The sequence below is a fragment of the Brassica napus genome, chromosome A6 (assembly GCF_020379485.1).
Source record: "Brassica napus cultivar Da-Ae chromosome A6, Da-Ae, whole genome shotgun sequence".
Taxonomy (NCBI): Eukaryota; Viridiplantae; Streptophyta; class Magnoliopsida; order Brassicales; family Brassicaceae; genus Brassica; species Brassica napus.
Genome location: NC_063439.1, coordinates 23087807 through 23112001, shown reverse-complemented (window position 1 = coordinate 23112001; position 24195 = coordinate 23087807). Strand labels below are relative to the sequence as shown.

Below are 24195 nucleotides of genomic sequence, written 5' to 3'. Positions count from 1 at the left end.
GTATGTTTTTATATTAATATTTTCCTTGTCTTGCCATTTTGGTAAATTGAATTAAATATTTTTATATTTAGTCTTTTTTTAAATTTCATTATGGCTAGATATAATAATATGGAACGGTAAGAACAAACATATATTGTTAGAGCTAACTATATATCTTTTTGATATAACGAGAGAACAAATTTGTAGACTTAATTTTTTTCATCTATAGTAGAATCTAACTTTTTCGTCAGAACAGAACTGGACCGCAATTCAAAAAATACCTTGAAGTCAATTGTTTTATTTTTCATCTACTATATTCCGAATAATTCGAGGATGGATCCAATATTCTGTATAAAGTTGATAGAACCAAAACAGAAAGCATTCTCTTCTTTGTAATTTACTATAACTTTTTCAAATGTTATAATTTGTTCTGGAACTTTCTTCTATATTGAGCTTGATAATAATATATAGACTAAAACCAGAAAAAAATAAAACAAAACAATCCATGGTTAGGATATTAGGAAACAATAATTATTCATTAGTGGCCTAATACTAATTACCTCAGATATTTTTTTCTAAAATTCATTTTATATCCCTCGAAATTAATAAAATGACAATATAAAAAGAGACCAAAATGGAGAGGGAAAAGAGACATTTCGATGTGAATATAGCTAGGTGAAACAAAAGAAGAAAAGCAGAATAAAAATGTTTGACGTGGAGTACCGGAGCCGATCCACCGGTTCATAGCATCGCCACAGCCACCTCCTCCGCTTCTCCTCCGCATCAACCTGCAGCAGAAAGATCACTGCCTTTTCCTGTCTCATTCGCTTCTTTTAACACTAATCACCAAGCCCATATGTTGAACCTTGAGGCCCTAGATCACTCACCATCACCATCACCATCACCATCATCACCATGACATCAAAGATAGTAGTGCTACTTCTGAGTGGGATCATGGGTCATCAGATCACGATGGCGATAATCATCGTCACCATCACCATCATCCATGGTGTAGTGATGAAGTCCTTGGCCCTTCTTAGGTTCAGATCTACGGTGGAGAATTGGTTCCCTGAATTCACATGGAGCATACTCAAGGTAATACAAAATTAACCCACACACACATATAAATATACTTCTAATAGATGCACAAACAAATGTTTATCTATTTCTATCTACGCATATGGACATGAGCTCAGTCTCTTTAGTGTTTTTTATGTGTGTATCTGTTTACATTAGTTTGACTAAAATTCCAAATCTGCGCTCAATTATATTTTGATAGACTAGATATATCTTGTTTCTTTCGATAAAACACTTTGGGAAATTTGATTTTGATGTTAACAAAGATTGGTCATTAATACGTACATTATTGATACACAAATGGCATTTCGTAAAATTTTATTTCCATTTTTAAAAATTGAATGATGAAACTAAATGGAGACATATATATTATATATAGGAATAATTCTGATGATTATATACTTGTATATTTTATGGTATACGTGTATGTATAATTCGCATAATTAATGGTGCTATGTCGTTTATGAAATTATGATGTAGAAAGTTGGCAGAAGTTGGGTTTAAGAGGAGTCCACAAGAATGCAAAGAGAAATTCGAAGAAGAAGAGAGAAGATATTTCATAGTAACACAACACTATGCTCATCACATGAGCAATTACAACAAGGGAAATTATAGGCTATTTAGTGAGGTTGATGAGTTTTATCATCATGGTCATGCTGGTGGTGAGCATGTCGTCTCATCAGAAGTTGGGGATAACCAAAACAAGACGAACATTTCGTTAGAGGGAAAGGAAACGTTGAGAAAACGGGACAAGACTTGTTGGAGGACAAAACAGATCATCAGGATCAGGGTCAAGTAGATGAATCATCAATGAGGGATAAAATGAACTCTATTGATAATGTTGGAAAAGTGGGGAACGTGGAAGATGATGCGAAGTCATCATCATCAGCAAGCTTGATGATGATCATGAGGGACAATAAGAAGAGGAAGAGGAAGAAAAGAAGGAGAGGTTTGGTGTGTTGAAAGGGTTTTGTGAGGGTCTTGTGAGGAACGTGATAGCCCAACAAGAGTAGATGCATAAGAAGCTTCTTGAGGATATGGTGAAAAGGAAGAAGAAAAAATAGCAAGAGAGGAAGCTTGGAAGAAGCAAGAGATGGAGAGGCTTAAACAAAGAGGTGGAGATTAGAGCACACGAACAAGCCATGGCTAGTGATAGAACACCCAGCATCATCAAGTTCATATCCAAGTTTACAGACCATTATAACCATGATGATGGAATAATAAGGTTCAAAGTCCAAACCCTTCTCAAGACTCTCTTCTCTTAGTTCTATCAAACCCCAAGGCAGCAGAAAGTGTCAAACTTCATCATCCCTTCAACAAACCCTAACTCTACAAACCCTTCACTTGAACCCACTTCAATCACCCAAAACCCTAAAAATTAAAACCAAAATCCAAAACCTCCAAAAGGTGATGAACAGGGTGATATTGGCAAGAGATGGCCTAGGGATGAGGTATTGGCTCTTATCACATCAGACGCAGTATCAGTAGCATGAATGATGATGATCATCGTAAAGATGACATCCGGTATCGTCACCATCATCATCCACAAAAGCTGTTCCTCTGTGGGAAAGAATATCCAAGAAAATGTTGGAGGTTGGGTACAAAAGAAGTGCCAAGAGATGCAAAGAGAAATGGAAAACATCAACAAGTATTTTAGAAAGACAAAGATGTTAACAAGAAGAGGCCACTTGACTCAAGGACTTGTCCTTATTTTCACCAACTTACAGCTTTGTACAGCCAACCCTCCACAGGGACCACCACCACCGTCACAGCCGACACCGTCAGTCGAAGAGCTAGAACCCGACCCAAGGAAAACCGGGGTGGATCCGGAGATTCTGATATTCCTACAGCCATGCATGTAGATGGTGCCAGCGAAAAAAGCAATGAACAATTTTCAGCTTTGATCTTGCGTTCTAATAAATAAAAATATTATCAGTTTAATTTCCTTTTTTGCTTTCTTTTTTTTCTTCCTTCAGAAACTTCATTTTTGGTTATCATGAAAAATTAATATATTTATGAACAGTATCATTTACTGTTTTGACGCATGAGTGAAAAGTAAAATGGTAACGTTATTCACCATCGTGGTTGGACCGCACACGTGCACCGACAAACATTGAAATTCAGCTGAACATGATAAACCACCGGTCAAATTCTAATTCTGAGTGATAAGATAGTTTTTTTTTTTAATAAGAAATGTTGTAAAAAAAAATGCTGTAAGAAAACAGTACTTTTTCGTGAACTTTACTTGGAGAATTTACTCAATTTCCCACGTACGTTTTTTTATTCACACACACTGTATTACTTACCTGTGTCGCTGTGATCAGTTGTTCTTTTACAGAATAGTACCTGTTAGGAACCTCGAAGCTCAATGATAGAGACGGCACTGTTGCTGTTAGTGATATATAGAAAATTAGAAATATCCTATTAGGTTTGAATCAAGTCGTATGTTTCATATTCAACAACACGAAATTCCACACAACTAACAAAGTTTTGAAAAAAACAATTATTCTTATAATGCATGGCCGACGAGAAGTATATTATCCAGAGACGACGACCTTGTTTTTATTATTATTGTCATCTGCTAAAAAATATCGAGACCTGCATAATATAACATCACATCACATTGATAAACAGAAACATCATCCATATATCTTTGATTATTTTCTGATATTTCACCAAATGTTATAATTCTTCCACATGCATATAATTTGTCATTGGCTTATTATAGTGGAAAGATATATATTATACATTCACACACACACACACGAAATGCTAACTAGTTTTTCTTATAAAATTTTATATTTTGACATTTAACCAAGTAGGGGTAAAAAGCTTTTTCCAACATGAATAAAAAAAATGTATTTTGCTTAGTAATTTTACAAGACAAAATCTATCTTAAAATACAATTCACACTACACAGAGAATGAGCGGCGACTGAGCTACATCGGTCATGAGAATATTTTTTTTTTCAATGTATCAATATCTAAGTTCTGTTTTAGAAAAAAATGGACAGAAATGTTAATATTTTAATTGAGACAAGAGAATACATAATGTCTTAACCAAATGAGAAAATATTTTGTTTTAAAGGTGAAGGAGAATTTGGAAACTTATAGAAAATACATTACTCAGATTAGTATATCAGTTTGAGAGTCAGGTTGCACGAATCTGCAATACTTGAATATTATCACCTACTTTATTATCGTCTTTTTTTTTTTGGTCAAATTTTTTTATTATCGTCTGTGCTATATGTTATAGACATGTGAATCTCAAAACGGTCATTTGTCTATTTTGTATTTTTGTCTTTCTAACAACGACACATTAAGTGAGTCAATAATAGTATACTTTTTAGAAGTAAGATCAATGAAATTATACAAGCACATAAAACATATCATCTAAATAAGATTAAATCTTTAATTAGTTTACCGAATATACTTTATGTCATGTAAGTTATCCCGTGAATTGCAAGGACAAGGCTGAGATATCAAATCCAAATTATGACAGAAGAATAGATCTGCTGGACTTCTTGGAGGTATCAGTTCACTTATTGGCAAGCGTTTCCCATAGAAGGTTATGCGACAGGTTTGGTATTCGAAAAACATATGGTTCGCATGTCCTCATCCATCAGAAACATTTTAGGATGTGTCCAAAACATCATAAAATTTTGATATTATACCATTCATCTAAACTATACTATATATAATGCTAAATGATCCACCTAAACTAAGTTATATATACATGACGCTAAGTAATATACCAAAATGTGAGTGATGATTCTTGCCCAAGAGAATTACTATATTCTAGCTAGGTTTCATATTTTAAAATCATAAGTATGTTCGTTATGCAAATGAATGGTTTTAAAACATTTATTTAATCATCAGTATTTTTAATTATAAATGGATAATTTAAACAAATATTTGATCACCATAAAATTAGATTTAAATCTACCATTTGAACATAATTGACATAAACATATATACATTATTAGCTTTATTAGGCGTAAATGAATTGTACTTTTGTAATATCTAACGATTTTTTTTTTATTTGTAATTTTCATTCTCTCCAGTAGAGGATGCTGCTGACTACCGTTCGCATTTAGAAATGGTCAATTCTCTCAACAAACCATTTTTTAATTTTTGTCACAAAAATAATATTTAGAAACAAAATAATTTCTTTATTTTGAAAATTTTAATATTTATTTTCTTAAATTTGAAACTGTATCCCCAAAACTTTATCACTTAACTCTAAACCTTAAGTTTAAATTAGTTAACCCCTTATTTTTACTTTCAAATAGTCTTTTTTTTTAAGCTTTGTCACAAAAATAACTCCCAGAATAAAATAACCAAAATAACTCGTTTTATTTTGAAAATTTTATATATATTTTATTTTTTTAAATTTAAAACTAAAACCGTATCCTCAAATTTTATCCCAAAACCGTATCCCTTAACTATAAACCTTAATCTAGATTAGTTAATCTTTATTTTTATTTTTTTAAAACTTTATTTTAATTATTTTTTTATTAAAAACTATTTTTATGACAAAAAAGACATGTAGTAAGAAATTTCTATTTAAAAATTATAAATAGACCAATAATTCAAGAAAAACGCTACACAAAAAATAATTTCCGTCGTAACATTAAAACAATTAATAGTCTTTATATTATTAAATAGAAAGCGTCAGGATATTTATTTTATTTATACAAAGAAATAAAATAAAGTCGATATACGTCTCTCACGGTAAGTCTGTCGTTTTCCTCACTCTGAGAAAGAGAGAGAGAGAGAGAGAGAGAGAGAGGAGAGAAGCAGGTCTCATGGCGAAGCAGCTTCCGATGACTTTTCCTCCCCACAGTCACTTCTTCCTCCGCAACGGTGCCGTTTTGTAGCTTCTCCTCTGGAAACAAATGCACATTCCTTCAATCTCTCACCGACGCTGCTTTTTTTTAGGTTTGCTCCTCTCTCTTAGCTCTCTCCTCTCTCAGTTCGAACTCGAACTCAAAGACTCTTCCTTTACTTTGCATAGACACTTGATTAGTCTTTGGAGAGTAGAAGCGATTAGGACCAATTATTGTAATAAAAGATTTAAGCTTTAATGTTGACCCCAAAAAAAAAAAAGATTTGAGCTTTTAACAAGACAAAAAAAAATCAATTGAAGATTTTCTTGTTGTGTGTTAAGTGGGCATGTAAAGGAGTCAATTTTCATGATGTGGGAGTAGCTTTCTTTTCTAAGCTCTCTATCCTCATTTTCGTGTGGTGATTTGACTTTTTTATTTAAGTTTTGGTTGGTGGGTCGGCAGGCGATTTTTCACGAAAAAAATGGGAAGATTCGTGCAGACTTCACTTTATTGGCTTACTAAATTTTTTCTATCACCTTTTTGAACCTACTTTTCTTCCCTTTATATGTGTCCGGAAATGTACGGTTAGTGTTTGCTCACAACAACCATGATTTGAGAGCTGAGATTAACTCATCATTGCTCTGAGTTAGTCTCATCATTGCTGTTTCTGTTTATCTTCAGATTGTATACAGGAAGATAGTTTTTGATAAGGAGCTTTTCAATGGAGCATTACGAGGTTCTTGAGCAGATTGGGAAAGGGTCCTTTGGGTCTGCTCTTCTCGTTAGGCATAAGCATGAGAAGAAACTGTAAGAAATGGAACTGAAACGAGACTTTAGTTCTTCCATGTTTTCATCTAATGTGTGTATGTTGTCTGCAATTGATTTTCTGTTGTTTTGTGTGTGTCTTTTTGATGTTTGAAGGTATGTTTTGAAGAAAATCCGGTTGGCTCGACAGACTGGTAGAACAAGAAGATCTGCTCACCAAGAGGTTAATTCTACTCTCAAATGTGTTTTGCTTTCATGAGGCCATGATGACCCCTTTGTTGTTTGGGAGGCAAACTCTTATCCCAGTGGTCTTTATGAATAATATTTGTTTTGCTGTATTGAGTTGAAACACAGTAAAGTGCTACTAGACTGTTGATTAAGCTAATCAATCTATACCACTGCCAGATGAAAGCTTACTTGGAATATGAGTGTGTGCTGATGGTTTATAGGAACTCAAAGATTATGGTTGTGTGATTAACAGTTCCTTGTTATCTTCTTATAGATGGAATTAATCTCAAAGATACGAAATCCATTTATCGTGGAATATAAAGATTCTTGGGTTGAAAAGGTACCTTCTCTAAGCCTCTATGTTTTACTTAATTAGAGATTTATTTGTATATGTAAAAGTATATAACTGGATCTCTGGTGTGTGTGTTTCAGGGATGCTATGTGTGCATTGTTATAGGCTATTGCAAAGGCGGTGACATGTAAATTGTTGTAGCCTTCTCAGAAAATTTTGTCTATTCTTGTCTCTCACGGGGTTTCTGATACATTGTTTCCTTTCCATTACAGGGCAGAAGCTATAAAGAAAGCCAACGGCGTAGGCTTCTCCGAAGAGGTGTTTACACAAGTCTGCTTTCTGAAAGGCTTTAGATTAATACATAAAGTTCTAAATCTCTCTTCTTCCTTTGTTTTTTAGAAACTCTGCAAGTGGCTGGTACAACTCTTGATGGCTCTTGAATACTTGCACGCCAATCACATTCTCCATCGCGATGTCAAGGTTGGTGGTTGATGTCTGGTTCCGAGCATTACACAGACTATTGATAGTCTTTGTGTTTGAAACTTACTAATACAAAATCTACTTGTTTGATTACAGTGTTCAAACATATTCTTGACAAAGGATCATGATATACGCTTAGGTAAAGATGCTTAACAAATTTATGTCAAGTTCTATCCTTCTTGCAATTCGTGTGGAAAAGTTGAGTTTAATGACTTTTCTGCAGGTGATTTCGGACTTGCCAAGATCTTGACATCAGATGACCTTGCTTCCTCTGTAAGTAGAGAGATCTCATGTTTTGTTTCTGGTCTCAGACTGAAATTGATTTGTTTCAAAACCAGGTGGTCGGAACGCCAAGCTACATGTGCCCTGAGCTTCTTGCTGATATTCCCTACGGATCAAAGTCTGATATTTGGTCGCTGGGCAAGTTTTCTCATCCATGGCTAAGATACTAACTTCTCCTCAAGATAGCAATAACGTTAATCTGAGTCTATTCTTCTTTTCAATTTTGTTCAGGATGTTGTATATATGAGATGACGTCTCTGAAACCGGCATTCAAAGCCTTTGTAAATTCTTCTCCATCTACACCTTGAAGATCATGTTCTGATATGTTAATCATTCTGATACTCATTTCAACTTTCTACATTTTAGGACATGCAAGGGCTGATCAACAGAATAAACAGATCGATCGTTGCTCCACTTCCTGTGAAATACTCTACTGGCTTGTAAGTATATATATATTCTTATTTTTGTAACGTGAAACCTATTAGAGCTTCTTAATGATTTTGCGTTCCTGCTTTCTCCAGTCGAGGTCTGGTTAAAAGCATGCTCAGGAAGAATCCAGAACTCAGACCAAGCGTATGCACAATCCTGTGATCATTTAAGCTTTTGAGCTGTATAAAACCTGAAGAGTAACATTTTCTCTTCTTCTCTGTAGGCTTCTGATCTTCTCAGACACCCTCTGCTTCAGCCTTACGTCCAAAAGGTTCTTCTCAAGCTGAGCTACCGGGGACACGATACATTGCAACCAGAATCTGAATCCGCAAGGAGAAGCAGCTATCCTCCTGAGCAGAGAAGGCGTTCTTCTGGCAAATGCATAAGCTTTGGTCCAAGCAAGTTCATTGTTGACCAGGAAGATTCTTTGTCTTCTGTTAAACCAGTACACACGTATTTGCACCGCCGCATGCCAGTGGATTTGTCTGCTAACGACACTGGTAGAGTAACTGTTCGTAGACCCGCTGTTTCGAAAAACTCAGGGGTTTCTTACAGATCAAACCTGCCTAAGAGTGGTGGTCTGGTTAGTCATTTGTCCAGATACTCCTCCTTATCTTACTAATTGCTGTTTCTGTCTGATTTATATTTGTTTCTCTATCTGATCTATCAGAAACAAGCTGCAACCATTCGTAGAGCGTCCTTACCTGTCTCTCACAAACCTGCAAAAGGAACAAGAGACTCTCTCTACACCCCAAACATCGGTATACTCCATCAGCTAAACTCACCAGACGTGTCCGTAAACTCTCCAAGAATCGACACCATCAAGTTCCCACTAGCTTCATACGAAGAAATGCCTTTCACTCCCGTCGTGCGCAAGAAGAACAAAGGCTCCTCCAGAGGATCATACAGCCCGCCTCCTCCAGAGGAGCAGCAACCGCTAGACTGCTCAATCACAAAAGACAAGTTCACGCTTGAACCAGAACGAGAAACCAAGAGCGGCGGCGATTTGTCTGATCAGAATGCCACTGCTGGTGCATCGAGCAGAGCTTCTTCAGGCGCATCGAGGAGACAGAGATTTGACCCTAGCTCGTATAGACAACGTGCTGAGGCGCTTGAGGGATTGCTTGAGTTCAGCGCGAGGTTGCTTCTAGACGAGAGGTATGATGAGCTGAATGTGTTGCTGAAACCGTTTGGTCCGGGAAAGGTATCGCCTAGAGAAACAGCGATATGGTTGTCTAAGAGCTACAAGGAAGCTAGTACTAGTAAGCAGGAAAGTTAAACATCAGGGTGTAGCAAGCAGGAAGGTTTAAAAAGACAGGGTTCTAAGTTCTTTTTTTGAAACTTGTTGAGGGCATGATGCTTCGTCTTCCACGATTTGGTAGAAATTGTTCGACACTTAGGCTGTGTTCTTTGTAGCTAACCTCTGTATCTGATGATATTTCCAAGAAAGACTGATATTAAAAACATACAGCTTTCTGTTATCTCTGTAATCTTTATTTCATTAGAACTTATGAAACAACATAGAGAAGTATAAATTGCAGTTTAAGTAGTTGTTGTCTTCAACAGAGAGAAGCTCTCTGAATGACCATTGTTGTTGTTTTTTTTGGTCAGAGGCCATTGTTGTTTAAACAAGAAGATTTGAAGCGTATAAACTTACTTTCTGGCCTGAAGGTGATCGTAGATCAGTTTACATAAATGTTTATGCCAGAAAGTTGAACCAATCCACAAGTAAACCGAACTAAAATTGATGAAAAGGCCATTTTTTATGCTCATTAGATTATACTAAACCAGTTGTGTTCTTACTAGTTTATGCAATTAGATTGATGGCTAAGACACATAATGGGAAATGAATCTCAGGGAGCCTACAGGCGTTGCTGCTTGAATCTAAGGGATTATGGGGAGAGGCTGAATAAGCATATATATTCAAACCTTTTGGAAGATAATCCGCTTCACCAAGTAAGCCATCAAGCTCATCTAGTTTGCTTTAAGTGTAAAGTTTTGTAAGTACAACTTAAAATGAGATGACCTTATCTTTCCTCCAAACTTTAGTATTTAGAAATGAGATGACCTTTTTTTTCCTCCAAGACGCTACGATACTGGCTTATATTTTATTTGTTTTCAAAAATCCAAATAATAGAGAACCAAAATAAGAATGTGTAGTGTTTGTTACTTTTGGACGGTAGATTACAATAGTTCAACAAATACTCCTAAACAGACGATTAAACTTCATTCATCAGCCCCTGCGGTTCCCATGCCTGCGACGTTCCGCAGCTAGAGTATCCATACGAATACGCTCAACGTACATAGGAAGCCTAACAATCTCTTTAATCTCCTCCAACAACACCTCCTTAGTTATACCATCATTAATAGATTTCATCACCCCACGAAAAGTTCCCATACCATTCGGCTGAGACTTATCAACTCTAACCCTCATAGGCACCCAAACCTTATCCTCCTTATCCCAAAAACACTCCAAAAGCTTCCCACTATAACTCCCCGGTTCCTCCCAACCGTCACCTCTAAACTCAACAGCGTGCCCCTCCATAAGCTTGTTCCTCCCGTTTTCACACAAGAACAGCATGTAACGCCCGTCTCTCCCCACCTCGAACAAAAAGTCGATGGTGTCTAGAAACTTCCACTTGAGCAAGCCTTGGTTCCTCTGGTAGACGTAAGGCTCGTCCCACCCTTGGAGTATGATCCCGTCGGAGTCGTGTGAGAGCGAAGGTATCAGCTCGTTGAACACCTTCTTCTCCACGGAAGAGAGTAAGCAAAAGGCTTTTAAACGTACACCAAACGGCTCCATCTCGTATCTGTAACCTTTTGTAACTTTCTTCTCGTCGTTACGTGGTCTGATCACTTCTCTATCGATAACGCTCCATCTCTCACTGAAAGGACGGTCAGATACTGATACCCCGTTGACTGCTACCATGTCGTAGACGAGGTACCTCCTCGCCTGGCAAGGCTTTCCTTGCCCGTCAAGGAAGTTATCCACAACCATCTCTCCATCGAGCAGAGTGTAGTCATGCACTCTAGCCTCGTGAGGCTTGCAAGGGAAACGCATCTGCACTCTTCTGAATCTAAACTTCCTGTCTATTAAATAACATCCTTCTCTAGTCAATAGCATCATGTAACGCGTCCCGTCTGCTTTCCACGTGGCGTAGTAGTACCTCCGCCTCAAGAGCTGAAACCCTTCCCTGTCTAAAGACACAGGATGCGAGCCGGGAAACTGCAGAGACGACGATCTCCCTTCTATCTTAACATTCATCATCTCGTAACAAAACTCCTGGTAACACTTCTCTTGACCGTAAGTTATCTCATCCCCCAAAACGTCGTCGTTTGACATCTTCTTGATCACAAAAGGGACACACAGTGATGATAATGATACAGATAAAGACTCGTTTTCTTCAGACCTCTTCCACTCAGGAGTCTGTGGGCAAACAGCACTCTCAGGCTTTGTTTCGTGATAGAAACTGTAAAGAGCGTCGATGTAATCCGCTTTATATATCCCTGGGGGACGAGCGTCGTTAAACGTTTTAAGAGCCTGTGTAACGCTCATCAAGGGACTAGACCTCATAAGGTAATGAACAACCATGAACCCTGTGCGGTTATGACCATGCGTACAGTGAACGAGAATAGACTTTTTCGAGAAGTTACGTCTCTCGAACTGATTCACCTCGTGGACGAATGTGTTTACGGAGACGTTATCAGGGACAGAGTCACGACCGCTGCAGCGAATCTTGACGTACTCGATCCCTTCCCTTCTAAGGTCTGTGCTAGGGTTATAGTAACGAGTTGTGTTGGTGAGATCAATCACGAGACCGAGCTTGTTCCTTTTGTTGTTGGTTAGCAGCTGTTTGAAAGTGTATCTTTTGTCGGGAGGGAGGTGGTCGTTGTAAGATTCGCTGAGTGGGACTTTTGATGGGATGATGGGGCCGATCTCGTGGCCGAAACGTGGACAGTCTAACCAACCGTGAGGGATGAAGTTTGTGTTTGGGTGTTGATCGCGAGGGTAAAGTCTTGATCTTTTGCTCTGTTCTTCAGAAGGGTTATCGAGATGTCGCTTGCGGGGCAAGTAACTACTTCTTCCTGATTCTTCTGAGTGCATCGTAGTAATCATTCTTCTCTAAAGGAATAAGACCAAGACATGAGATCTCTGTCTTTAATTTTAATTTTCCGATCCCATCTTCTTCTGAATCTGTCTGATAAACCTTGAACGTGAAGGTGGTTGAAGTTGCGATTCGAGAACCCTAACTCGCCGAGTCGCGATTCTGAAGAATAGATTGGAAGGGGAGGGGTCGTCTTGTATTTATAGACGCGTACTAGTCTTAGGGTCGATGGACCTGGGCTTATATTGTTAAGCCCGTTTAGCTATAGAGGGGAAGGTTAAAGATTCGTGTTTGGGTGGGGACCACATGACATGTTTAAACATGTGATGATGTCACAAAAGAATGTTGCAGTAATACAAAAGAGACACTCTTCCTCTCACTTTTGACTCTTTTTTTCATGGTAAACTTCTTCTGCTGCTGACCAAATAAATGACAAGAGGACATTAAACGGCAGGCAGTTGCAGAGATTCTCTGCTAAACTGAGTGCAGTTTGAATTTGACATATATAAAAGCTGCCTGCTTGCTTGCTCTCCACATAAAGTTTCTGTGACACTGACAACACAAATCTTTTGAAGTTTCTTTATATGTAGAATCTCTCTGACGAAGACATGATTTTCCTGTGATTTTCTACAAATGGCAATTCTCATTTTCTCAGGCTTACATCAAACTGATTACATATGGTCAAGAACCAAAAATGAAAATAAAAAAAACTTTAGACAAGTAATTCATGTTTTAAAATAGCTAAGTTAAAAGCTGAGACAATAATGGCATTTTTCTTTTGTACTTTCTGAGTTTGAATGAACACTGAACATAGTCTCTCTCAATGTGAAAGCTAAGAACCATCTGGCTTATTAATTCACAATTTAGGAATCTTTGTACAATCTCTGAGGCCATCTGTTATAAGAAAGAAGGTAAGCAAAAGTCCTAACCATCTAAAATTTAACAACCTACAAATCAAAAAGCATGGAAAATAAGCAAAGAAACACCAGATAATAACATGAAGAAAGACTGCAAGGCATAACAGATTCTATAGGACATAAGTAACTAATGTATACAGAGATGGCATTCTTCAAGACTGATCAGGTTCCAGCATTGTGTAATGAATATTATATTTTGCACAAATCAACTCATTAATCATGCTATAAATAACAAATGTCGATAAGGAATCAACAGACGCTTTAAAGGTTTTTTTGTTAGTACCCAGTAAAAAACTCTCTTTCTCTACTCGTTCTTCCAAGCATACAGAATCAAAGAAAAACCAAAACTTTGAGACTTGGAGTTTGTTGTTGTTGCCATGACATCCTGTGAGAAAGACAAGCTCTTCTCCGAATAAGATTGACAAGTCCTGAACATAAACACTGCGTTTCCCGCCGAAGGCATCCCAAAGAGCCAACTATGAACATCCCACAGAACCTCCACAGCCATTCTATTCACAACTATCGTATCGTTGCCACGAAACTTCCACTTAAGCCGCTTCACCTGCAACAACGTCTTCCCATCCACGCGAACAACGAGACAAGGATCAGTCACACTCGTGTCACACTCAATCACAACATCATGGATTTTCCCATCAGCGCAAAGCTGAGCTTTTGTGGCAAACGCTCTCTTACCAAAGACATGCTCTTTCTTGGCGACGAACACCGCACCTAGAGACGACGAAGGCGAGGCGTTTGTCTTCTTGAAAGCTTCTTTTCTCATATCGCCAAGAAGCAGAACCATCTCTTTGTCCACAACAACACTTACATAGAACCCTCCCAAAGCTTCAGGCCCTGATCCGAACTTCGCTGACGATAGATCCCAAAAAACATCGATCTTACAAGAATACGCCTCTAAGCTTTTGGACCCTTTGCGTTTGGTGAACAGCCAGGGCTTAATCTCGACTTTACAGAGACTCTGGTTGTTACAAGAGTCATCAACACCAACGGTAACGCTCTGGCCCATCAGACTCTTGGCCCATGTCACAGTGATCAAGCAGCTCCTTCCTCGGATACGGCACTGGTAGATGCAAGCGACGAGATTCTGAGCGTTTTTGCCGGAGTTTGAAGACGACGAGTCCGCGACTTGAACGCCGTTTTCACCGAAGCAAGAAGGAAAATCCTTCATCTCTCTCTCTCTCTGAGGAATTTCAACGAACACTTGGTGGCCAAACTGCGTAAAGCTAAAGACTTTGAATCTTAAGACAATGACGGAAGCTTTACGTTGAGAAGATGAAACCCAGATGAAAAAATCGAATCTTTTTTTACCTGGAGAGAGCTGTGAATCAGTTTAAAGATGGAGAAACTGCAGAAGAATCCTCATGATGGGTTATAAGTTTAAGAGTCTGGTCGATCGGATCCGGTGTCTCCGAGGAAAGAGAATTTGATAAAGCCGGAGAGTGAGGAAGGAGAGAGAGAGAGAGGGGAGGTAGCAAATCGCCGAAGTAAAGGGAGGAGACGTGTGTGTTACTCTCGATAAAAACTCAAATTTGGAGACAGATAGAGACAAAAAGGAGACTCCTTTCACTCTCAGGATTATTATTATTACCATGTTTAAAACTAGGAACCTAACTGTGTTTCAAAAAAAAAAACTAACTAGACTTGAGTCGCATACATTGAAAAATTGAACTTTTATTTTACCAGAAAAAATGAACTTTTAATTTTGTATGAATTATTTTGTTAAGCAATTTGGGTTCACGTATCTTTCAAAGCTCATGGATTGTCTTTTGACGAAGAGATCTCCACCTTTAATTGTAACTTTGAAAATTTTGGCTTCTGTTTTGCCAAACATTTTGTTTTCAAGATCTGTTCTCTTTGAATATATTTAGTGAATGTATGGAATATATGGACGTTCAAGTTCGAGATCCTTGTGTTGAAAAAAAAAAATGTTCGAGATCCAACATCAAATTAATGTTTGAAATTATAAAGTCAAAGCTATAGACAAATGTGTAGTGTTTGCAGTTTGCAATGTTTTCTGACATGTTCAGATATAATTCACGAACTTACCATATATATAAGTTAAAGCAACATGAAGATTTACATACTTATAAAGTATAAAAGAATAAAAACATGTTAATTACTTTTAACAAATTACATTTTCATTAGCCAAAAACCACAATGGTCGATTTGTATATGCAAAAATATTTTAAACGGTATGTATATATTAAAAGAAAAAAACTCGAAACATAATGCTTAGTTTTCTTCGACCATCTCCTCCATGGATGTTTTTTCTTCCTTGCAAAATTACTTCTGTGAAAACATGAAAGTTTGTTCATTCAAAAAAAAAAACATGAAAGTTTGAATAGTTATCCCAAGACAATCAAGTCTTTGAACTTTGTAGGTTAGTTTTCCCATGATAATTTCACCCCTTAAAATCCAACTATATACAGTATTTAATAATTTGAAGATTGAAACGGGTCCATCGAATATTCAAAAATGCAAGCACGACTTCTGTAAATATAAGTATCCGACGCCTTAAATTATTATTTTGTTTTTGAAAAAAAATTGTAATGAAGTATAGTTTTGGGCCTATAATTTGAATTTCTATATAAGAAAAAAGGTTTAGTGGTTCTAATTTGGCGATGTTGCATTTTTAAGACTTACGCATCATTCTTTTTAAAATAAGGACAACATTACCATCTTCCAGTGTTTTGATCTTCTGTGCTACGTACATAGTAAATGGTGTCCATAGGAAAACAATATTAGTAGCTAGGTTCGATGGAAACAGAAACGGAAACGAAAAATTTAGAAATGTAAAAACATGATTTTTGATTTTTTTTGTTTGTTTTGGAAACATTGTAGAAAAGTCTATAAATATATATGCATATATATATATATATATATATATTAATATTTGCATTTATTTTATTATGTTTAGTATATTTCAAAATACAAATAAATAAATAGTCACTATATTTAATTATATAAAAATAAAATAAGTCATTAATTATCAAATATCAAAATCATATTGAAAATCAAAATAATAAAAATCCAGTATTTAAATATTTTAACTTCCTCCTTAACGTGATTTTTTACACGATTTTAAGTTTAACTAAATGGGTATAACATTAATTAGGTCTCTTAACTTATCAAAATAACAAACTAATCCTTATATTTATTAATTATCTATAAAATTTGTTCTAAAATAAAACAAAGAGTTTTTTAAGCATTTCCAAAATAGAATTGCAAGTTTATAAAATAGAAACACAAGTTTTCATTAAGATTCTAAGCTGAGATTTTTAAGAACCGGATTTCTAATGCGTTTATACGAGTTTTTAAGAGTTTTCGATTCGGAAACGTTTCTGAAACGTGAGATGGACTTTTAACCAAGTTTTCATACAACATAGATTAGTAGTACTCTCTCCGTTTTAAAAAGATAGATGTTTTACAAAAAAAAAATGTTTCACAAAGCTAGATATTTTGTGTGTTTCTATGAAAAAAATGTAAATTTTTAAAAAAATTAATTGATTTTATTAAATTACTATTAGTTCAAAGATACTCCATTTGTTCCTAAATAGAAGATGTTTAGGTAGAAACACATATATTAAAAAAATTATTTTTTGTCTAGAAAGTATCATTAAAACTATAAATTAATAGTATTCAACCAATTACACAATAAATTATCAAAATATGATTGGATATACAATTTTAATAAAGTAAAAGTTACATAAAAGTGAAAACATCATTTTTGTGAACATCAAAATTCTGTAAAACTTCCTACTTTTAAGAATAGAAAAAATATTAAAAATTACAGAAAATAATATATTTATTATAATAATTTAATGTGTTTTTAATATGCCTGAAAATGCTATACTACTATATCTTTGTGAGAGGGGGGTAGTATTATCCATGGATCATTACGGTCCAGAATGCTGTGCTTTTGTTCGCCCAAATATTTATGCGTCGGCCACAAGAGTGTTATCATTACACGAAAATAAGGAAAATCTCGAAGCAATTGCTATATTTAATATTTATGGAGAATTATAAAATGGAATAAATACCATTTAAAATCTCAGAAATTGCCAGCTTCATCATCATCATTACAACCATTATCTCTCTCTAAATCTAGTCTCTTTTTCCCCCTCTAGCTGTTTTTGTTAATATTCTAATAAAAAGCAATGGTGTTTGGTTGGATCCGGACTCCGGAGATTGTATGGTGAATAGTTTAATACTGTAGTTTCGATTTTAAATATTGTGTTTTAATTACAAAAGCTCCAAAACTATATTGTTTGTCTGAATTGCCATGTCTATGTCGATAGATCCAAATCCATTAATTTTGAAAATGAACAAAAATATATAACTAAAAGGAGAAATACATATTTTTGGTGGTTATTATTGATTTTTCTCTCCGAATTTTTTTATATTAAAATGTCTAAGAAAGTAATAAGTTTTCTTTTCATCAAACGGCTCTAAGAAAGTTATAAGTTAAGAATACTTTTTGCGGAAAAATAATTTTGTTTGCATACGTATGGAAGAAAATGGCATTCACGTGTACTTGTCCATGAGTAGTTGTCATGCGTTACAACCCAAATTTGGGCCCATCATTTTTGGACTTTAGGGGCCTTTTTCTTGAATACCGTTGTTCTTTATTCCTTTTACATGTATGATGTAGGTGCACATGAATAACAGTAAAATAAAAGTGTCTATCATTTAAAATTTGAAAATATTTGTAGGTGACTGAAACAATAAAGCATTTATACCAATTATGAAAGACTGAATTATATGTATCCAGGCGTAAACTGTAGTATTTTCTGAACATAATAACTTTGTAATTTAAAAATATTGTTTTCATAGGAAATTATATATGCTACTAACATATCTTCAATAAAATAATCTACCAACAAAAATTCGTAGCTACATTTTTTACCTTTTTTTTTACCAAAGCTATACTAGTCTATAATAATTTAATACTAATGATTAGTGATTACTAATGAACATAGTTTCAATGGTGCATAAGATGTAGGCACAGGATTTCATGACGGTTTCCGTGAAAACCTAGACAGCCCAATCTTGACATATGCCACGTCAAATTTGCATCTGTGATAAACTTGTAGGCTTGTATGTGCGTAATTTCGTAGTCAATAATGCTTTTCAACCGATCGACCGACATTAACGTGAACTTGAAGGTCCCAGTTTTGTAGTAAAAGTAGTACTCTATTGTTATAGGGATCTGATTTTATTGTGATTTCATTTGCTTTATTGATTTATATATTTAGCCATCCATCCACCTCTCACCCCACCCACTTTGCGTGTAAACGCCGTTTCTTTGGGATAACTGAAGGCATGTTTATTTTGTTCATTAGTTTTTCTTCCCTAATCTATTGCTAGTTTGAATATGAAAGAGCCGTTAATATATCTGAGAAGTCAAAGCATTGTTCAGAATAAGATAAAAAGTTTCGGACAATGTCATATATGCTATTGACCAATACTTCAGAGCTTCAAAAAATACTATTTCAGGAAAGCTATGCGGGTTGAGACCACTGCCGCACATTGATCCTTTATTACCAACATTCTCTTATCATTTATGTTTCAGATTGACAAATCGACCTGATTTGATAACCAATATTTTCTACATGGGAAGCATATCGCTTCTAGAAAGTATGCGGACCGATAAATGGCCTACACCGAATGATTCGATTTTATTATTAGTGAAGATTAGTTTTCATTAAAAATTAACGAGTAAGACAAATATACATGATTCTTTTATATAGATCTGATTTAGTTTAGTGATTTATACTAATTCTATGGTTTTTCTGAACAAATTTATACTAATATGCTATCTACCAGATCCAAACGTGCATGATGCATGTTGACCAAAACATCCATTGATGAGCAATGATCTTATTGCTTATTCAATACAAAAAGTTATAGCTTTCAAGTTTATTGTGGTATTTCTTTATGATGTAGTAGTGTCGACACACATGTTTACAAATAGATGAATCGGTAAAAATATATGTAGTTGATGTTTTACCCACGAAAGGGTCACTGCTTCTTAATTGTAACATACATGCATCGTTCTTTCTTGGTCACCACGAATGCAGATTCAGAACCCCCCCCCCCCCCCCCCCCCCCCCCCCCCCCCCCCCCAAGAAAAAAAGTAGTCAAAAGAGATTTTTCTTTGTGTCGACAGTAGTTCATTGTATTATCCCCTAAAATACGTAGTGACTGAATAATCACATGATCATTGAAAGTCACTGGAATTAGCATAAATCATCCATCTTGTCTCACCGCTAATTCTTCAATGTTTGTCAGTAAATACAATTCCACAAGAGCTATTTCCTCCAAATCCAGAAATAAGGATAAGTTTTTTTTCCTGATTACAACAATGTTTTTCCATTTAATTAATGAAAGGTTTAGTCAAAATTGTCTTTTGCTTGGTGTGATATAGTTTGGTGTTGAGAAAACCGTTCGTGTGAAGGGCCACACGCATGCATCTATCCTCAATTCGGCAAACAACATATGTCACAAAATGTTTCTCTCTGTACTTGATTTGAATGGTGTGGTTCTTCTTCATAGTCGGCATTTTTTTGGATCAGTAGGGTCAAAGGACGAGGTTTATTTTTTAAGTGTAATGTGGTCGATGGAAAGTATGGTAAGCCATAAGTGTTTGAAAGTTCACTTCGCTTTTGAATGAAGGGTATTTGTGAATGCTATTTATAGACCAAAGGCTTGGCATTCCTACAAGTTCGAAGTGGTAGATCATACTTTTTTGGCATTTTTTTTGGAGTGGCAGGTAGTTTTTAATTTTTTTGCTGCCAATAGGGGTGTCTGCCTTATTGCTCAAAGTATGGTGGTGGATAATAGATTCCAGTCTTGTGGTGGTCTATGTTGTACTCTTGTATGTACTGTTCCTTGGTTAATGAAATATTCAGATGGAAAAAAAAGTATTTAGTTTACTGTGTTGGATATGTCCAATATATGAATCTTTTATCACAAATATATTGAAGGTGCTGGTTACTTAACTCCAGTATAGTTAGCTCATTGTATAACAAATGCAACGCTTTTAGGCCCATATATTTTATCATCAATATCCGAGGCCAAGTTGGTTCATTAGAAGTCGATGTGCATCTCTCTATATTTATGACTTTATGTGAAAGAAAGAAGACTCACATTTGGGCAGCGATCCACATTTTTTTCAAAGGACTTACTAGCTCTCGGTATAACATCTCCAAAAGACACTATATAACTTCAAATATGAAGTTTTTTGTTCTCTAAAAAGAAACTTCAAAACTTCAAATTTGAAGTTTTAAGTAGTGAAACTTCAAATATAGAGTTTCACTCTTCAAAACTTCAAATTTGAAGTTTCACATTTTTATTTGCATTTTAGTCCCTACAATCATACATCACTTTTATGATTCATAAATATTTTATTTTTTATTTTTCTAATCCTTAAAAAAATAAAAAAATAATATCTCATAAATATTTAAAACTTTGTTTACAAATTTTAAATTTTACACATAAAATTAAATAAAACTTTAAAATAAGATTTAAAATATTTTAAATTAGATTTAAACAACAATAATATACAAAAGAAACTTAACAAAAAAGATTTTAAAAAATTACATGAAGACATAACTATTACACAAATTTAAATTTTACAACAACACTAATAGTTAGGTAAGTTTGATCCGGAACCTTCAAAATTTTTAAATATTGTCCAAAGTTTTTTGTGTAACTGAAGATGGTTGCTATTGTTGTTTTTGATGTCTTCTCCGTATAATTTTTTCTTATTCATATCGAATATATATATTCACGAGTATTACTATTATTCGAAAATAAATTAGTCTTTTAGTAATATTTTATGTTTTTTTTTTATTTTCTTGTTCCGATCTAATGTATTTACAAATATCAATATCACCCGATTTTAACAAGTTTAGCTCGTAATCTACAAAGTAAAAATGAGGAGAGCCATTTTGACTTCGAAATGTACTAATATATCATATATGCATTACAAAAATCATTTTATGGAACAAAGTATTTTGTTTGAAGTTTAATATTAATTAAGTTGTTTTTATTTAAATTTTATATTTCAATAGACTATTTTATTAATTAATATTGTTGTAATATGTTTATATATGCACTAGTTATTTACAAAAGTTTTATGAATTGAAATTAGTTATGACAAATATAAGGACTATATTATAAAATATAAATAGTTTTAAATTTGAGTTTGAAGTTTTGCTTTTGGAGAAAAACACCTTTAAACTTTAAATCTAAAGTTTTGAAAACTTCAAAATAGAGTTTAGTTTTGGAGATGCTCTTAGTACTTTGCATCATGTTCTACATTAATTGTCTTTTATGCAATGGCCTTGTCGATGTATATGATATTGGACGTCCTTGAAAATTGAAGGATATGAGATTATATATGATATTGTATACTCTCTCCGTTTAAAAAATAGATATTTTTTTAAAAAAAATTGTTTCATAAAGATAGATATTTTGTGTTTTTAAAAAAATTTAAACTTCAAAAAAATTAATTAATTTTATTGAATTACTATTGGTTAAAAATTATTAAAATTTGAAAAAATTATGAAAACAATATATTTATCATAATAATTTAATATTTTTTAATATACGTGAAAATGCTAAAAATATATTTTTGTGAAACAAAGGAAGTATTTTTTTGTTGATAATCTATGATATTGTATATTTGAGTTCAGTCTTTACCATTTTCATATTTAATGTAACCGTGACGATTAATATAAACCATAACTGGTCTAAAAAACAACAAGCAGGGTTGGTGGTGAGATTGCTTTTAGGATTTCATAATTTGACTACTTATATTTCCGTACACAGACAACCACAACAAAGACCAAATAAATATGAATTTAATTATTTTGTACTATCAAAATAAATAAGTTTTTTTTTTTAATTTATCGTTAGCTGTAAAGTCTAAAGTGTCTTTTTCATCTCGGTGCTTATCTTAATCGTATCAACGTTATCATTTACGACAAAGTTTAGCATTGGAAAGAATGAAATTATATAAACAATTTACAGAAATATTTCGTAGTAGTTGAACAGCGTGTTAATCGACGTGATTCACACTATCTCATTCATTAAAAGGTAATCGTAATTATATCTAAACAAAAACTTTCTGAGACGTTATTTTAATGTCTTCGAGGGGATAATGGATTGGACGGTACTCGCATGTTATGTTTTAAACTTCTTATAAAAAAAATTAGCTGGATATGGTTTACAAATTTCAGTTTGCTATACAACATTTCAAAAATAAATACATCTTTTAAATAAAGACTTTTATCATGTGAACATTATTGTTCTTTGATGACATTCCATGATTGTTAATGTTGAAGTTAGTCAACTGCGAAAAAAAGTTAGTCAAGTAGTATGATACAACCATGACTATAGTTTCGAAGTCTAGCAATCAAACTTACAACTATTTCATATATTGATTTGGATAACTAAACAAGATAGCATATACCAAATTCTTTTTTGTCAAAAATATATTTAAACCATTCTAAATTTGTGCTGACATCTTAACTCAGAAATATTGATGTTTTCTATCGTTCTAAATGTACCGGATATTTTTGAAAAACATGTTTATCAAACTTTTAACTGTCGGTTTGCCTTCAAAAACTCTAGGCTCTTCTTAAATTCTGATTTTCTTTGAAAAATACTCAATACACGCGTTCCTCTCTCTATTACATATTAAGCTAATGACTCATTTATCCCAATTTAAAACGGAAATGTTTTCATCTTCGGCTTTGAAAACACAATCATAGTTTTAGAAAACTATACACACCAAAGACAGAAAGAAGCATCATGTTATCTTCCAGCCAAAAGCCACTGGGAAACCTCATGAACTTGGTCCAAGATCAATAACTGCCATCGGCCGCCTCAAACATAATGTCATTTATCTCCATCGCCAACTATAATATCAGAGAATTCCCGTTAATATACTTGTACAATCATTCAAACATTTAGGCTTATATTCAATAAATATTTTAATGGAGTATGTTGTTTTGTTTTATTAATGTTACTGAAAGTCCATTAATTACAATGACGTTATAAGTTTTTTGTTGAAACGTCATACTATCATTTTTATTAAAATTAAACCATGTCTATTTTAATCTATAACAAGCATTATACAATTTATACAGCTTTAACAACATCTCAACCCCATTCTATTTTTCACTATAAAATATAATTTGAAGTAAAAATTTCATAGTTCTACTCTATTTTTCACTTTATAATATAGATTTTTTCCATAAATAAAATAATTAATTTATATTTTTATCACCTTTTTATTCTAAAAGAGAATGTCATTGAAGTATAGCTCAACTCCTTTACAAAGTTACTATATTCTGAAGAAAAAATAAAATAATCAATTATAAATGGTCTAAATTACATGATAACAATACACACACTAACATAAAAATGTATTTAATAATAAAAATAATATTCTTTCTATTTAAAAGTGTTATTTTAACACAAATTAAAAAAATGATTAAAATTGATTCATAACTTTAGTTATTACATTTGTTCAACCAATGATTTTTGGATAAATAAAGCTATTTATAAAATCAAAATATTTTGTAATTAATAGTAAAAAAATAACTGTTTTGAATTCTAAAATGACAATTTTAATGAAAAAAAGGAAGAAAGTGTCAAAACGTCATTATTTGTAAAATACTAAACTATTTCTTTCATATATCTTCTTTGACATAAAGATGAGTAGATATCTTAGGAAAAATGTATTATGGATATAAAGATGGGTAGAAAATGTAGTTCAACCTA

The 24195-nt window shown here is 34.0% G+C and overlaps 3 protein-coding genes and 1 pseudogene across 5 annotated transcripts; 2 read left to right on the top strand and 2 right to left on the bottom strand.

Annotated features, from left to right (window-relative positions):
* Positions 1–312: 312 nt before the first annotated feature.
* LOC125610021 lies at positions 313–2980 on the top strand (annotated as a pseudogene).
* A 2766-nt stretch (positions 2981–5746) lies between these two features.
* On the top strand, positions 5747–9909 carry LOC106348640 (serine/threonine-protein kinase Nek3). 2 transcript variants are annotated; one of them, XM_013788406.3, is made up of 15 exons: positions 5747–5996; positions 6566–6691; positions 6806–6872; positions 7152–7217; positions 7310–7356; positions 7442–7487; positions 7569–7649; positions 7746–7788; positions 7873–7922; positions 7988–8069; positions 8163–8212; positions 8298–8371; positions 8453–8504; positions 8584–8943; positions 9031–9909. In XM_013788406.3, the coding sequence occupies exons 2-15, from the start codon at positions 6606–6608 to the stop codon at positions 9637–9639; spliced, it is 1713 nt and encodes a 570-aa protein (XP_013643860.2). In that variant the 5' UTR covers positions 5747–5996; positions 6566–6605; the 3' UTR covers positions 9640–9909. The 2 variants fall into 2 exon arrangements, with proteins under 2 accessions (XP_013643860.2, XP_048591167.1); XM_048735210.1 differs by having other exon boundaries at positions 5783–5993; positions 6564–6691.
* Positions 9910–10507: 598 nt separating this feature from the next.
* Positions 10508–12617, bottom strand: LOC106378743 (mRNA-capping enzyme-like). Its single transcript, XM_048735209.1, has one exon. The coding sequence runs from the start codon at positions 12475–12477 to the stop codon at positions 10594–10596; it is 1884 nt and encodes a 627-aa protein (XP_048591166.1). The 5' UTR covers positions 12478–12617; the 3' UTR covers positions 10508–10593.
* Positions 12618–13558: 941 nt separating this feature from the next.
* On the bottom strand, positions 13559–14997 carry LOC106348641. 2 transcript variants are annotated; one of them, XM_013788408.3, is made up of 2 exons: positions 14710–14997; positions 13559–14614 (listed from the first exon to the last, which is right to left on the bottom strand). In XM_013788408.3, exon 2 carries the CDS (start codon positions 14567–14569, stop codon positions 13688–13690), a length of 882 nt encoding a protein of 293 aa, XP_013643862.2. In that variant the 5' UTR covers positions 14570–14614; positions 14710–14997; the 3' UTR covers positions 13559–13687. The 2 variants fall into 2 exon arrangements, with proteins under 2 accessions (XP_013643862.2, XP_013643863.2); XM_013788409.3 differs by having other exon boundaries at positions 13559–14624; positions 14710–14996.
* Positions 14998–24195: the final 9198 nt, after the last annotated feature.